Raw genomic sequence first — 14,598 nt, 5'->3', positions numbered from 1 at the left:
TTTGTGGCTTATGGAAGAATTTATAGTACTATATAATTTTTTTTGGCTTCCTGTGTGGAACCACTAATAGTCCCTAACAGGCAGAAAATTGACCTGAGACTCTTTCCTCTCCTTCTCTCTTTTGGGTTCAATTGAAGATATTAATAGTTCCAGGCTGCATGTTGTCAGCTTCAAATCACCCTGGCAGTTAAAGCCAAAAATAACTGCGCCTTTGATGTCAATTTACTTTTACTTCTAAATAAACAACAGGGTTGGTTAAGACCTTCCAAATATGAAGCTATAGGCTCGCTCTAGAAATAACAACAATGGAAAGCCAGCCAGTTCATTGTGTCTTGGGCAAACTGGGTGACCTTTAAGAGGTTTTCTTTTCAACTAGAACAGACGAGGCTCTTTTTGATGTCCCACTGTGATGTCTGGAGCTGGGAACTTGGAGCCTAACTAAGGAAAGTGATTTTTTTATAGTAATTTCTTTTGCACATCATTTCTGAACCTCTCGGCTGGGTGATTTTTCTTCCAAAAGCCCTTGATAATGGGCAAAACTCTTGCTTATGCCATGCACATTATTTCTGGTTTCGCTATGAGGCTTCCCTATTGTTTTGGCATGGCCATGGCCAAGTTGCGTTGGCATCCTCCCACCAGGTAACGCTGGCATTGGGTCCGCTTTCCCAGATATGCCAATAAGGGCAGCAACTCACATGTGGGAGACCCCATACGCAACAAGCAAAGAGCCAGCTCCCTTGGGCCAAGAGACCTCCCTGGGCACCTCAGCCCGTGTGCCACAGTAGTGCAGTGGGGACGGTGTCACCTGGCAGCAAGTTTGGCTTTTATGCAGCTTTCCCAAAGCTGGAAACCATGGGAAAATGTCAGAGCATGGAGCTGGGATCAGCAAAGCATTGCCCAAGCAGCTCAAATAAGGCAGGGGGAGCAAGGGGACAGTGGGAGTTGTTTTATACAGCATGTCCACTTTCTATATCTACCCAGCCTATGGAAAGGGTTTGGCAATGATGTACAGATCACTGACATGCCCAGCGAAGGAAATTTTTCTGCCACTGAAGTCAAAACACAAAATTGTCTCCAACTCACTGAGCGCAGAGGCTCTGGAGACCCACCACCAGGCAAACAGGCCGGGCCAAATTCGTCATGGCAGAGCAGGCAGAGGAAAGATGTCTGAGGTGGATGTAGCCCTCCTGATATCAGATGTCTGTGGAAAGACCTGAGGACTGAATGTCACTAAATGAGCAGAAGCTTCCCCACTGCCACGGACATCTGCAGCCTACTGAAGGTCAGAGCCTTCTTCTGGGTCAGTGCTTGAACCAGAGCCCGACTCAAGCTCTGGGAAGGAAGAAGGGAGAGGGAAGCCACCCCTTTTGTCCTGGCTTGAGTCTGGGCTTCAGGGAGAGCTACCCCCCTGCGGGGAAGAGTTGACACCTGGGGAACACCTCAGGTATTGGCTTCTTCCAGCCTACTCCAACCGGATGAACCCTGAAATCGGCAGGGCTTGGCACAGGGCAGCGCTGGAGGCAAGTCAGGACGGCGCGAGCGGCACAGGGATCCAGAGCAGCGAGCTGCCAGCATCTCTCCGGGGAGCTGTTAACGAGCACAATCGGGTTTGTTTTCCGGGCAGGAGGCTCACCTCACCTCACCGAAAACCAGGAAGCACCAGCTAGAGCGAGCACGGGCACATTGTCTCTCCTGAACAGTCCGGGGTTGCTGGCAACCAGGCTGGAGCAGCATGACTACACCTGGTTGCATTTCCACTTTCCAACAAGCCCAGTAGATGCCAGCATTCAGAGATGGCGTTTTTACCCAGAGGGAGCTGCTGAACACAGAGGTCTTTGTATCTGTCAAGTGCAGGGGGGAGGGAGGCACTGAGGCGCTGCCAGGGCTGGGAAAGGTGTGTGTGCACTCAGGAAGAACTGGTCCTGTACATACTTGCACACACACGGAGGTACAAACAAAACGTTCATCTGCTGATGAAAGACCAGCCTGCCTGGAAGAGACACAGGCTGGAAAGGAAATGCATTTTTAGAGAAAGGCAAGGAGCAAATATTACAGCATGCTGAATTATTCCCTGTAAATAATATTGGTTACATATCCAAGCTCCGTTTTTCTGCTAGTGAACCACAGGTGAGCCAAGTCTCCTCTCTGTTGGGCAATGTTTTCCATCTGTTGGCTGCTCACAGACATGTCAGGTATCGCTGGGGAGGAAACTCAACCACCCCGTCATTGCACAGAGCTTTCCCCAGCACTGGTGACACAACGGCGGTGAGCTGAGTGTCACCTGGGGACAGGGGACAGTGTCACCTGGGGCAGGGTCAGCCCCTTGGAATCACGCAGGCTCATTCCAGCCCCTCCGTTCGTGGTACAAGGGAGGGACGTGGTGCAGGCACACACCTGGCCTTGAGTGACCTCTGTGTTGCTGTGAAACCTCGCGGTGACCTTAGAAAGTCACTGCAGAGTGAGACTTCTAAAAGTATTAAGCACCTTACGCACAGATAGAGATTTGGGACTGTCAGTCAACTCAGGCTGCTAATGCCCTCTGATTTCATTCAGTGCAGTGAGCTGAAGATTAATGGGATTTGACTGATGCTTTCAAAGTGCCCAGCAGTGTCCTGTCTGCACTTCTAATTGCTCGTTCTCTTTGGAAATCCACTCCTTTGTCTCCCTGAGCTTCGGTGAAGGGATGTGCACTGTAAAAGTCCTGCCCTGTGTTTGCCCCACGTAACAGAGCCTGTATAATGTGAGGCACTCAGCCGTGATAGTGACGGGCACCTGACAGGTACCATCAGCAGAAACTGGCTCAGAACATCCAAGCAGCTGATAACGAGCTATGGGTGCCTTGCAAGGAGTGAGATGTACAAGCAGTCATGTGTTGTGCTATTTATTCTTAGATCATTTGGGGCTCAAGCAGAGAAGACTGGGAAAAAATCACTGATCTGCTTGGACTCAGATGAGAACTGTCAGAGCAATGCAGGAGATGCAGAGCTCGCATACCTAATAGATGAGAGCTGGTGTAAGGAGGGGACATATCCCTCCTGTGTCACTCCTTGGCTCTGGGGCACGCACAGCAGCTTTATTTGTGCTGAGACTCTTGCTGCATCGCAGGTCTGATATGGCAGGGAGGCAGAGCTTGTCAGCAACCCTGTGCTCCTCTCCTGCTGATTGCCAGGACTGCGTGAACCCTTTCCAGACCTAGAGATATAGGTCCTACAGAAGCAGGATTCGTTTGCTCAAACCCATACACACAGTGCAGGCAGCCAGACCCCCACTGTAACCGGAGCAGAGAAAGAGCCCTCGGTGTGGGAGGCAAACCCTGACACAGCAGGACCTGCCGCATCCCCCGGCCTGCAGAGGGAATCCAGCAACAAGGTCGGATATGGAGCTTTTCAAGGCTACACAGGATAAAACCCACCCAGGCCAGCCTCATGTCCCGGGGAATACTCAGGGAATTATAAGATTGGGGTCAAAACCAAAAGAAATACATGGTATAAGTCATATAAGCCTGGCGTCCTGGAAGGCACAAGGAAAGACCAATTTACAGAGACTCTCCGGGGTGATTTACTGTGTAAATACCTATAGGGCAAAGCCAAGATGGGGCTGTAGAGTAATTCCCAAGCAGGGACACTGGTAAAGGAGAAGACTATGTAGGAGAGAGGGGGGCCAAGAGAAATCATAATGTAATTACCATGCCTGGGCCTAGAGGATGAGAATTACAAGGTAATTGGGCAGCAATTCATTGCTGTGTAAATGCATGGTTATTTCTGTTCTGTAAACCACAATCCAGGTTACATGGTAATTACTTTGAGGTCCATTAAGTGTAATTATATGGTAATCTTCAGGAGCCAGTAATTACCCTCATGTTCCAAAGTATCTACCACTTAAAACTCAGTGAGCTTCACGCAGGTAGGAAGCAGTTGCGTGGTTTTCAGACTTCGGTGCCGTGGTGTGTGGAATGGCCGGGATGGGGTCAAATGGTACCATTTCAGCTGGAGCTGCTTTTCCAAGGAGAGCCCTGGGCATGTTGGAGGAGCAGTGCTGCAGGTCTAGAGCCCAGCTATTCCGCATGGGCCCCTCCAGACAACAGCAGGGTCGGTACCTTTGGGGGGCTGCTCCTCCCTGGCTGCAGCAGAGCTGCAGAGCTCAAATAAATCCTTTTCCAGAGGTGCCAGCCCATCCTTGGAGAGCAAATACAGCCCACAAGGTTTCATCCAGGCTCAGATGTCTCCTCTGGTTGCCAGCCCAGGCATGTAACTGTGTAGTTGTCATTATGACCAACATATCATATTTCACTTATTTTCTTATGCTGCATATTAAACTTAGCAGTGTCAATACCTCTTTCACATCACTTGCACATTTGGCTTACAGTTTCCAGTGTGGCATTCAACCCAACCATCGGAAGAACACCTAGGCTTTCCCATAGCTTCCCACGGGTCCCAGTCACAGCACGTCCCAGTGACAGGGAGCTCCGGTGTCCCCAGAACAAGCACCAAGGGAATGGTCCCCTGATCCCCTCAGCACCACATGGTGAGGGGCCCAAAGGAAGCCCTTTCATGGGGCCCACACAAGTGAAGTTGCTGTTGTGTTTTTTGTCATTTGTAACATCTCATTTTGACCTGAAGAAGTAGAAAAAATGGCTCACAGCCAAAGCCCCTGGGGGTGAGTCCATGGGAGAGGGAAGCAGCCATGGCTTGGACTGGCTCTGGGTTGACAGTGCTCCTAGCAGGGAATATTCCTGCTGCAGGAATGTGTGAGATTTTGTTTCCAGGCAGTGGCTGGATCAGCACGGTAGGAAAAACCTGTCTCCCATGCTTAACAACCAAGTTTCCATGTCTTCAAAGCACAGATACACTCAGTTGAGTTCCTACAGCCACATCAATGAATGTTTTCCCCTTCTGTGTCTTTCAGGGATCTGAACTACAACGAGCTGCTGGAATTCCCTGGGGCTATCAGGACGCTGGGCCGACTGCAGGAGCTGTGAGATTTCCTATTTGTTCCTTTTCAAAAGCATTCCCTGGTGGAGAGCGACCAATAAAGCATCGCGTGTGCTCTGACTGAGGGAGAACACTCAGCCCAAGACTTCCCTTGGTCTTTCCCAGCCCTCTCCACCATGCACGTGAACGCACTTTATCCTCTCAGTTTTCCTCATTTCTAATCACTCTGCACCACGGCTGGTGGGGGGTTGGCAGATCCCCCATCAGGCTCGGAGCAGGTTCCTCTTGCAGCTCTTCGCTCTCCTGGGGTATCCCATGGACTCAAAGTCTGTCTGATCTGCAGCTGCTTCTAATGCCCATTCCACAGTTTGGGATCACAACCATGGATGTTATAGCGAGGCCATGGCTTCTGCAGGGCCTGTGCCACCTCCTCTGGTGTGCATAAACTGTTTGATCTCCCTTAGGGCAAATTTATAACAGGGAATTGCAAAAATGTATGACCTTTTTAGTGGCTAGCTCTCTCTTCTAACCCGTCAGCCTAGGAGACACTAAAAATGGGAAACCATTCCACTTAACACCCACAAAAGTAGAAGTCCCAAGATGGGGTCAAGTCAAGTTGATGTGGATCCACAGTTCCTGTGGGCTCTAAGACTGTGTCACACTGGTGACAGGCTGGGGTGGGACAAAAGAAGATGCTGTGGTGCTTCTGGGAGGCTTGGAGTAAAAATCTGACGCTACATTTTTCATTGACTAGAAGAATATCTTGCCGAGATTTCTCAGATCAGACCAGATATCATCATTACTCTGAGATTCAAAATGATAATGAGATCCTTAAGTCCTTGTATTCTCGGTACTTCAGTGGAGTGACATACGGAGCACCAGGCTATACATAGAGTAAATATAGCAGAGTGAGGGCTTTGTCCTGCCAAAGGACAGACCTTGTTCACTTGCTGGGATGATGCCACAGCTGGGACAGAGCCCACACCTCCTATTTTATGTGTGTTTTGAATGCTCTCTGCCCTTAAAAGTGTTGAGGAAAGGTGTCTCCAAGCCTTTCTCATCCATTAATATCAAGAAATTTCTTTCTCCCAACAGGGGTTTTCATAACAACAACATCAAAGCTATTCCAGAGAACGCATTTGTTGGGAATCCCCTCCTCCAAACAATGTAAGAAACTTAAACAGTATTTCCTAAATCCATCCTTTGGAAACGGGCATTTCCCGATGTCTTTAGCTGGGATTTCTGACAGCTGTCAGCATGACCACAATTTGACATTTGTTGTATGTAGGGCAATGCAAGGTGAAATTAGCTCCTTCTAGCTACGTCTCAAGTTTTCTGCCATGGGTTCTCCTTTCCGTGCAGCTGAACTTCGCTGCAGTACAGGCTGATCCCAACGTAGGAACAATGTATGTGTGGTCTGCATGGAAATCTTGCCATGCACAACAGGATTTTCTAGGCCCTGTTTGACATCCGCCTGTGTTTATTCTTCGTGTTTATAAAAAGTGCTAGGAAGCTACAGCAGTAGATATATGTCAGAGAGCTGGGACCCCAGACCATTGTCTGACTCAGACACAGGCAGAGATCTGGGACAGTTCCTCCCTGAACAACAATGATATTGGAAATCACAGCGACCGACAAAAGCCCCGCTTGGCCAGTCTGGGACTTAGGTTATAGAAATACCAACATCTAGAAAGCCACAGTGACACAGGGTGTCACTGCTCCAGTCGAAACACACCAGCGTCATCCCCCTCTTGGGCACCATCCTTGGAGTGACACGGTGGTGGGACACATCCAGAATACTCATCTCCATTGGATCTGCCTGTGTAAAGCCTCCCACAGCTGGTGAGGAGAAAGCATTTCTTGTAGGAGGCGATCCAACTCCTCCTAAGGCTGGTTGGATCCTAGAACAGTTCAGTTCTCTCCACTGACTGTGACAAGTAAGAAACACGCTGGTGCTGTGGAAATGTAAGTTCAGAGGAGGTGTCATCAAGCGCAAGGTGTTTCCCAGCAGGGTTACAGCACTATAACATGGTTAAAGGAGGGGTTTGCATCTTTCCAGCCTGCCTGGTTCAGCAGGATCCCAAAGAGCCCTTCTAGAGCAACAGAAGACCTCAGTTGTACCAATGTTCAGCCAAAGATGTTAGTGGGAGATCCTGGGGTTAGCTGGAAAACAAGGGTTCCTCACAGGATAGCCAGCACCTCCTGCATAGCTTACTAATAGTTGCTCCAAGTCTCTTAACCTGTAATAGCATATTTGCATGCACAGCAGAAACTGACCAGTTATTCATTTACTTTGCAGCCACTTTTATGACAACCCCATCCAGTTTGTTGGACAGTCTGCTTTCCAGTACTTGCCAAAGCTCCACACTCTGTAAGTTCACCAAGCACATCTTCAGAGGTAACACAACCAAGCTCCAAGGCCTGGGAGCTGGACACCTTTGTGGCCTTCTCCCTTCCTCTTTGGCCGTTGTGCCAATAGAAGACCATGATGCCACTGTTCTGGCCAGCCCCAAAAGCAATGAGCCAAGGAGCAGACACTGCAGATGCTTTCTGCTGAGGAAGAATCACTTTGAGAGGCACACTTTAGAGGGAGAAATTCCTTCCTCCTGCCCACCCAGCTGACAGGCACTGGGGTCTTCTAGGGTCTTCACAGCTGCATCAGCACCAGCAGAGGCCACACTCACAAGTGCCACAACTTTTGCTGCATGCTCCTCAAGCAACCCTTGCACTGTCGTGCAGTTGCCCAAACACAAAGACAATGAAGGCATCTGCCTTCCTCCACGTGACGGAAAAGCAAAGGGACACATGTCACATAACACCAACACTATGGCACAAATAATCTTACTGGGCAGCCAGTAGTGACAGAGTTTCCTTCATAAGTACATGGTCCTAAACCTGCTCCAGGGCCACCGCCATGTGTTGGGCACCATCTGGACCAGAACAGCTGCCCCGCGTTGGCTGGCCTGGACTGGCTGGCTGTTCAGCTAATCTGTTGTGGAATGGTATTAAAAGCTGAGGCAGAGGCAACCTCAAAATCTCTATTTATAAGCCTCACTCAGCCTCTCACTGCAGGAACACACATTCAGGCAAATAAAAACAAATCCTTCAAATACCCATGCATTCTTTAGATCCAAATGGGAGGCTTGTGTGGGATGCCCTGCATACAATCCCCATGGTAATAGTTTGGTTGTTTTTATTTAATTTGGGTAGAGATCATGCCAAGAATTTCAGTGGTTGGGGGAGGGTCAGAGCTTGCCAAGCCTCCTCGCATAGGAACGCTCAGCTCTGGCTCCCGCGTCTGCTCTGCATGAGACATCTGCTCCACCGCCCAGCCGGCACTGAGGGGGCACCTTTGGATCTGCACCTCTGATCACCCCACTGGGGTGTGAGGAAGCAGATTTGACACCACGGCTGATGGATCTGGGGCCTTGGGCAGCTGCACTTGCTCCCAGGTCCTCTCTCCACCTCACTTCACCCTAATTTCTCTGCAGGTCACTCAATGGTGCAGCGGATATCAGAGAATTCCCAGACCTTAAAGGCACTACCAGCCTAGAAGTTTTGTGAGTGGCAACTCTCTCCCTTTTACCCTGCTATTTGTGCTCTTCCTCCTTCAAGGCGGTCCAGACTGTCTCAGCGAGGACTTTTGCAGTGCTGTGCAGTTGGTTGTCTTCAGCTCTGCCTCTCCCTGGTCGCTCACCTCTCTGCTTCGTTTCACCCTTGTGGCTCCTGAAAGCAGCTTTCCTCTCCGTGAGTTGCTCTCTCAGTACTCTCGAGTGTGCTCCAATCTTTTTTTATATTGTTTTTTCTCTTCCTTCCCTTCTGTGTCTGCGAAGGAACAAGCCTTTGGGTGCAGTGCTTCAGCGTGGTCTGCTGAGACCCAGCGCCCCTGCCCAGAGAGGGACCAGCACTGGCAGTGCAGAGCAGGAAACATCTGCTGTGTTTGCCACACGACTGCCACCCAGTTTTAGTGCTCCTGGAACTGGTCTGGTCCCATCTTCACACCACCAGACCCAGGAGAGCAGGCGCCTCCAGGACATGCTGTCCTGGCCGCCCGCAGTTCTCTCCAGGGCACTGGTCCACCTGAGCATGGCTGAACAATCCAGCCCGGGAAGTGTGACCCGACCGTGCCTCGCCTCGGGGACCCAGGGACACACCACCCACCCTCCATACACGCATTTCTGAGGCAGCTGTGGCTCCAGGCAGATCACCAGTCTGGACAACAGGGAACTGGGATGGCAGAGCATGCCACTGAGGGCACTGCCACCTGCCATCAGCATGGCCAAGGACAGCAGTGAATTCAGTACCCAGCAACCTCACAGAACTTCTTACAGGCACTTTCACCTTTACCAGGTGCAGCAGCAGTGCCCATTTCCAAGTATTTCATTATCTCACTGATATTTTCTCTCCTGCCACCACCTGGGACCAGTAGCTGGGCTTGTGGGTCACAGTCTGTGTGCTGGATCTCAGTAATATCATTTCTTCTCTCTCCTCAACTCCTCTAGGACCTTGACCCGGGCCGGCATTCATTTACTCCCCAGAGGAATGTGCCAGCAGCTGCCCAGCCTCCGAGTCCTGTGAGTAACACGTGTTTATCTGTCCTGCCTGGTCTTTAGAAAAGTGCCATCAGAAACTGGGCTTTCTTCTCGTCTAGTTCAGAGAGGGGACAAGATATGGAAGACCATCCTGTGGCTTTTGTTCCTGTTTTCTTTTCCATGCAGAAAACATCTTAGGCACTACCCTGAGCTCTGCATGTTCTTGAACTTGCTTGCTTCATCCCAGCCTGATGCTCTGGACTCAGGTCTGCAAGCAATAAGGCACATCCACATTTGCCTCCTTGATCTGCACCTGTGGGAACTGTCTGGCCTGTGCAATGAGTGTAGAGAGGGTGCAAAAGGCGGTGGGCAGGAACAGCAGCAGCCTTTCAGAGCTCTCAGTTACACACAGCACAAAAGCCAGCGGTGAATCAAATTCACACGATGCTTTGTCCAGCTGTTGGCTTATCGCAGTGGGAGCTCCAGCAAGTGCCATCGTCTGGCACTGAATGATGCTGAGTGGGGGCATTCGCCTTTTCTCTAACTTGGTACGTGATGAAATCAAGATCCCAGAAAGACTCCTGCGTCTTCTCAGAAATCAAACCCCTGTTCCTGAGACCCCCAACATTGCCTGCAGTTGAAGACACCCTCAGGAAATGAGTCATGAGCCAGATTCATATGAGCTTGCAAGTCTGAGGGCAAGCAGGAGGCTTGCTTCTCATCAGTCTTTACACAAGCAAGCTGAAAATGAAAACGAGTTTGTTCCAGGAAAACAACAGGAGTGAATTCTTCATCATAGAAACTGGAAACAAGAGAAAAACATAAAAATAAAATAACACGATTTGTAACTTAGCAGATCACAGCATTTTGTCTCCAGCTGTCTCTATAGGGAAGATCTCCCACCTTTAGACATCTGGACCAATTCAAAGGACATCTTGCAGTGAAAGAGTAGCCTTTGCAATAGCCCAGGCTGTAGGATCCCAAGCACTCTGTTTCTGTTTGCAAGTTATCAGACTGTAAATCTTCACAGTAGAGCCTGTTCTTCATGCCTGCCCCCTTCTGTGGAAGGGTTTTATTGGCGCACCCCACCTTGATCCTTGTTCCTTGCTGCTCTTTCCCAGTTAATGTTACTGACATTAACTGCATTGCTTTCAGAGTTTGGAGAGAGAGCACGCAGGCCAATGTTTGTGCATGTTTACATCCCTCTTGCCTTTGAAATCCGTTGTCCTTCTGTCCCTGCAGAGCTAGTGGCTGTTCTTGCTGCTCTCCCCCACTTTGCCAGCCAGGCAGTTCATCAGGTTGACATCAAAACCCTGACACATTTGAACATGGTTGATACAGTTAATGCCACATTTCTGGCCTCCTACTGCTCACACAGGCGGCAGAGATCCCCTTGCGTGCAGCCGTGCCAACAGAGCCAGCTCATCCCCTCTCCAGCAATATCTGCTTCCCAAGGGAGGGCTCAGGGGTGCTCACTTGTGATCTCCTAATGTTCCTGTGTCGGTCCTTCCCCTGCAGAGAACTGTCACACAATCAAATCGAAGATCTGCCCAGTTTCCACCGGTGTCAGCGGCTGGAAGAGCTGTGAGTAAAGAGATACCCTCTCTTGTGCTGTGCTCTGGGAGAAAGGGGCTGTTTTCGGGGGAGAGAGGCAGCTCCCAAACACAAAACTCAACCTTCACCGCACAGTGGGAGAGCTGAGGGTTGTAACTCACTGCTTGGACTGCAAACGGACCACAGCTCCACCTCTGGTGCTCTGAGACAGAGTATTCATGCTCAGTTCAACGTGTCTGGAGATCTGGCCCTACGCTTCAAATCTAACAGAAGCTCTTGGCCTTTCTGAGAAAAAAAAATTATATATATATATATATATATATATATAAAAGACTTCATGATTTTCTATAGAATTCTGCACAAGGAATGCCTTATTGGCAACACTGAGAAACCAGCAGCAGAGCAGATACGAGTCAGGTCCTGCCTCTGAAACATGAACATGTAGCCAAATATCTGCTGAGACATTACAGCCATCATGTGTAGGTCCTTGTGTGAGATGAGTCAAGATAATTCCTGAGTCTAAAGTAGAGCAGATTGGGAAAACAGCATGGCTTTGGGGATAATGGAGCACCTTTAGCCACTGCACATCAATGGCACTTTACTGTTCCATAATGGCAGCAAAAGGAGAGGTTGTCTGAGCCCAGGAGCTGCCCAGAGGAGAGAATGGCTTTGAGCTCATCCTGTTTACCCCTTGAAATAAGAGTTGGTCTCCCAAGTCTCCAATGGCAACTTCCACTGCGTCTGCTGCCATGGGACAGAGGTCCCTACAAATTATGAATGCTGCCTCCAGCTCTTTTCTCAAACCAGTTTCTGTTTTTTCAGTGGTCTCCAGCACAACAGGATCCACGAAATCAGAGCAGACACCTTTGTACAGCTGATGGCTCTGCGCTCCATGTGAGTATTGTCTGGCAGGGGAACGTCTCAAAAGCATATAGAATCATAGAATCATTTTGGTTGGAAGAGACCCTCAAGATCTTCAAGTCTAACCATTAACCCAACACGGGCACTAACCCAAGTCCCTAAGAATCTCATCTCCATGTCTGTTCAAACCCTCCAGGGATGGTGACTCCACCACTGCCCTGAGCACCTTGTTACAGTGCTTCACAATCCTTTCTGTGAATACATTTTTCCTAATATCCAATCTGAGCCTTCCTTGGTGCAACTTCAGGCCACTTCCTCTCATCCTGTCACTTGCTGCTTGACATATTAATACTAGATGTATTAAGTATCAATACTAGACGTATTAAGTGCACACAACATGCGCATTTCATACACGCAAACTGACCTTGCAGTAGACAGCCCACTCAAGTGCTTGGCACCTTTCAGAAGCTCATAAGGCTCCAGAGGGCATGATTCTCCTTGTGAGATGTGGGAAGAGCCCTTCAAGTGCTGATGGTCTTTATTTACTGTTCTGTTAGGAAGTGAGCTGAAGTGCATAAAAGCTTTTTCCCCTGGTGCAGCAATTTGAGTGTCATTTAATAAGCCAGCATTCCTAGAGATCCCACGAGTGTCACGTACATCATGTCTGTAACTGCGCAGGAACAGTCACGTATTACATGCAATGCTACAGACAAGCATGCAGATACAATCACACTGCTGCCACGCTATAGTCACACAAACGCACAGCTGAGCGTGCAAGCTCTGGCATTCGCCTTTGGCTGTGTTTTGGGTCCCTGTGGGAAGGACTCATCTCACCCAACTTCAGCCTTCTGCAGTGACACATCTCAGCAGGCACCACCTCTCCCTTCAGAGCTGGAGAGATGAAGATACTTGTAGGAGGTTGCTCATGTAGTCAGCCTTAGGAGAAGAAATGCTTCCTGATGTGCTGGTTCCTCTCTGCTGGTGACAGAGGGAGCTGAGGCCTCGAGCTCCAGTGGCAGCAGAGCTTTTTGAGGAGCCTCAGTGAATCCAAGCCAACAGTACGTGACAGGAGACACCCTAAGATGACTTTGGTTCACCTTCCACACAGCCCCTGATCCTATCTGCCCTTGCCTGAGCACCCAGCACCGTGAACACATCAGGGATGCTCTGGCACTAAAGCATAACATGTCTGCTGCTCTGAGGTTTAGCATGTTAGTGTAAAATCCCCAAATTCACAGAAATGAAGTGAAAAAGGAACCTTTCCCATTGGTCTCAGTGGAGGAGCTCCTGCAAGGTAAACTCTTGTGCCCTCTGTTAGAAACTACCCATCTATAGACCCAAACATATTTGTCTTCAGGAAGCTGCAATGAGGCTGAACTTGCTGTCAACTATGGGACAATAGATCCCACATTTGTTCATATCAAACCCCTTGACCAGGCCGGTGTCAGCAGCTTCACTGCCCTGCTCTGCACCCCTCTTACTGGCATGTCCTTGTCTTGCAGAGACCTGAGCTGGAATTACATCCACTTCATTCACCCCGAAGCATTTGTGACCCTGCACTCGCTCACCAAGTTGTAAGTTGCAGTGATACTTCCTTCACAGTGGGCCATGGTCAGCAGGTATCTGAGGACCTCAGACTGGCCCGCCAGGCCACCGGGACGCCTGGCATTTCGATGTCAGAAGGCTGCAGTGCTGAGGTGCATGTCTTAGCACTGACGTGGGCAGACCAAATCCCACCGTTTCCTATCATCAATATTAAAGCGATGATGAAAGTGCAGAAGGGGCCATCTTCAAGATGCTCTCACCCTGAAGACTTAAACCTCCAACATTCTGATGCTTTCACACCTGCCCCAGATCCCCTTATGAGAATGATGGAGCATGCATGATGGAGCATCTCAGTCACTGCAGACTGTCTTTGCTGGCTCTGGAGGGGTCCCCAGCCCTCGGCCCCCTCACTAAGACCTTGTGTATTTTATGGGTTGGGAGCTGCAGTTATACCTGACCTATCATGGGGGAAGTGGTAGGAGAAGAAATGTGTGGGGCAGATATGTGCACAGGGAGGTAGATACCATCCAGAGCTTTCAGCATGGGCATTAACCCCTGCCCCTCATTTTCCCTGGGGATTACAATGCCAATCTATCTCCAGATAATCCTGGTCCCTATGCAGCACTCAGCCCCATTTCAGCATCATATTTCGGGGAGCAACCAAGGCAGGCAGCAAGGCTCTCTAAGCCTCTGCTGGGCTAAGATATCGTTAGCAGCAAAACACTGACCGCGGTCTCCCTCTCTGCTCTCCTCTCACCAGGGACTTGACTGATAACCGGCTGGTCACGCTGCCTCTGGGTGGTTTGGGTGGACTGACCCATCTGAAGCTCCAAGGCAACCCAGGTCTCTCGGAGCCCTTCACCAAGGAGAGCTTCCCCAAAATGAGGTACTGGTGGCATTGGCTCTTTCACTTCTGGCACTCAGCACAGCCTGTATTTGCTTATAGCAATCAGACTCCTGCTTTCCTTGTTTATCTGATGCTTTCCTCCATCCTTTCAGGCCAATAGGTTGAGGAAGCTCCATCTGCTGCTAATGTGCCTCATCTTTTAAAGTCTTCCACGGGAGAGCGGTGATGTGCTCCCGGGCCTGCCACCCCCACCCCAAACACACACAAGTGGAAAGCATGGACCGGGCCCAGCTCAGGGCTCCTCTCAATGGAAAACATTCCCAGAAGC

At 49.8% G+C, this 14,598-nt stretch overlaps 1 protein-coding gene across 1 annotated transcript in view; it reads left to right on the top strand.

Moving 5' to 3' along the window:
* The window catches only part of LGR6 (leucine rich repeat containing G protein-coupled receptor 6), a 112,902-nt gene that overhangs the window by 86,546 nt on the left and 11,758 nt on the right, over nucleotides 1-14,598 (top strand). The window contains exons 7-15 of the mRNA XM_082069278.1: nucleotides 4,906-4,974; nucleotides 6,027-6,098; nucleotides 7,231-7,302; nucleotides 8,423-8,491; nucleotides 9,434-9,505; nucleotides 10,982-11,047; nucleotides 11,840-11,911; nucleotides 13,381-13,452; nucleotides 14,184-14,309. Coding sequence (XP_081925404.1) covers nucleotides 4,906-4,974; nucleotides 6,027-6,098; nucleotides 7,231-7,302; nucleotides 8,423-8,491; nucleotides 9,434-9,505; nucleotides 10,982-11,047; nucleotides 11,840-11,911; nucleotides 13,381-13,452; nucleotides 14,184-14,309 — 690 coding nt within the window. The remainder of the gene's footprint in view (nucleotides 1-4,905; nucleotides 4,975-6,026; nucleotides 6,099-7,230; nucleotides 7,303-8,422; nucleotides 8,492-9,433; nucleotides 9,506-10,981; nucleotides 11,048-11,839; nucleotides 11,912-13,380; nucleotides 13,453-14,183; nucleotides 14,310-14,598) is intronic.

The sequence above is a fragment of the Streptopelia decaocto genome, assembly GCF_964273445.1.
Source record: "Streptopelia decaocto genome assembly, chromosome: 19".
In the NCBI taxonomy this organism is placed as follows: domain Eukaryota; kingdom Metazoa; phylum Chordata; class Aves; order Columbiformes; family Columbidae; genus Streptopelia; species Streptopelia decaocto.
The sequence above is the reverse complement of the archived record's forward strand: the minus strand, read 5'-3'. Positions and strand labels throughout refer to the sequence as shown.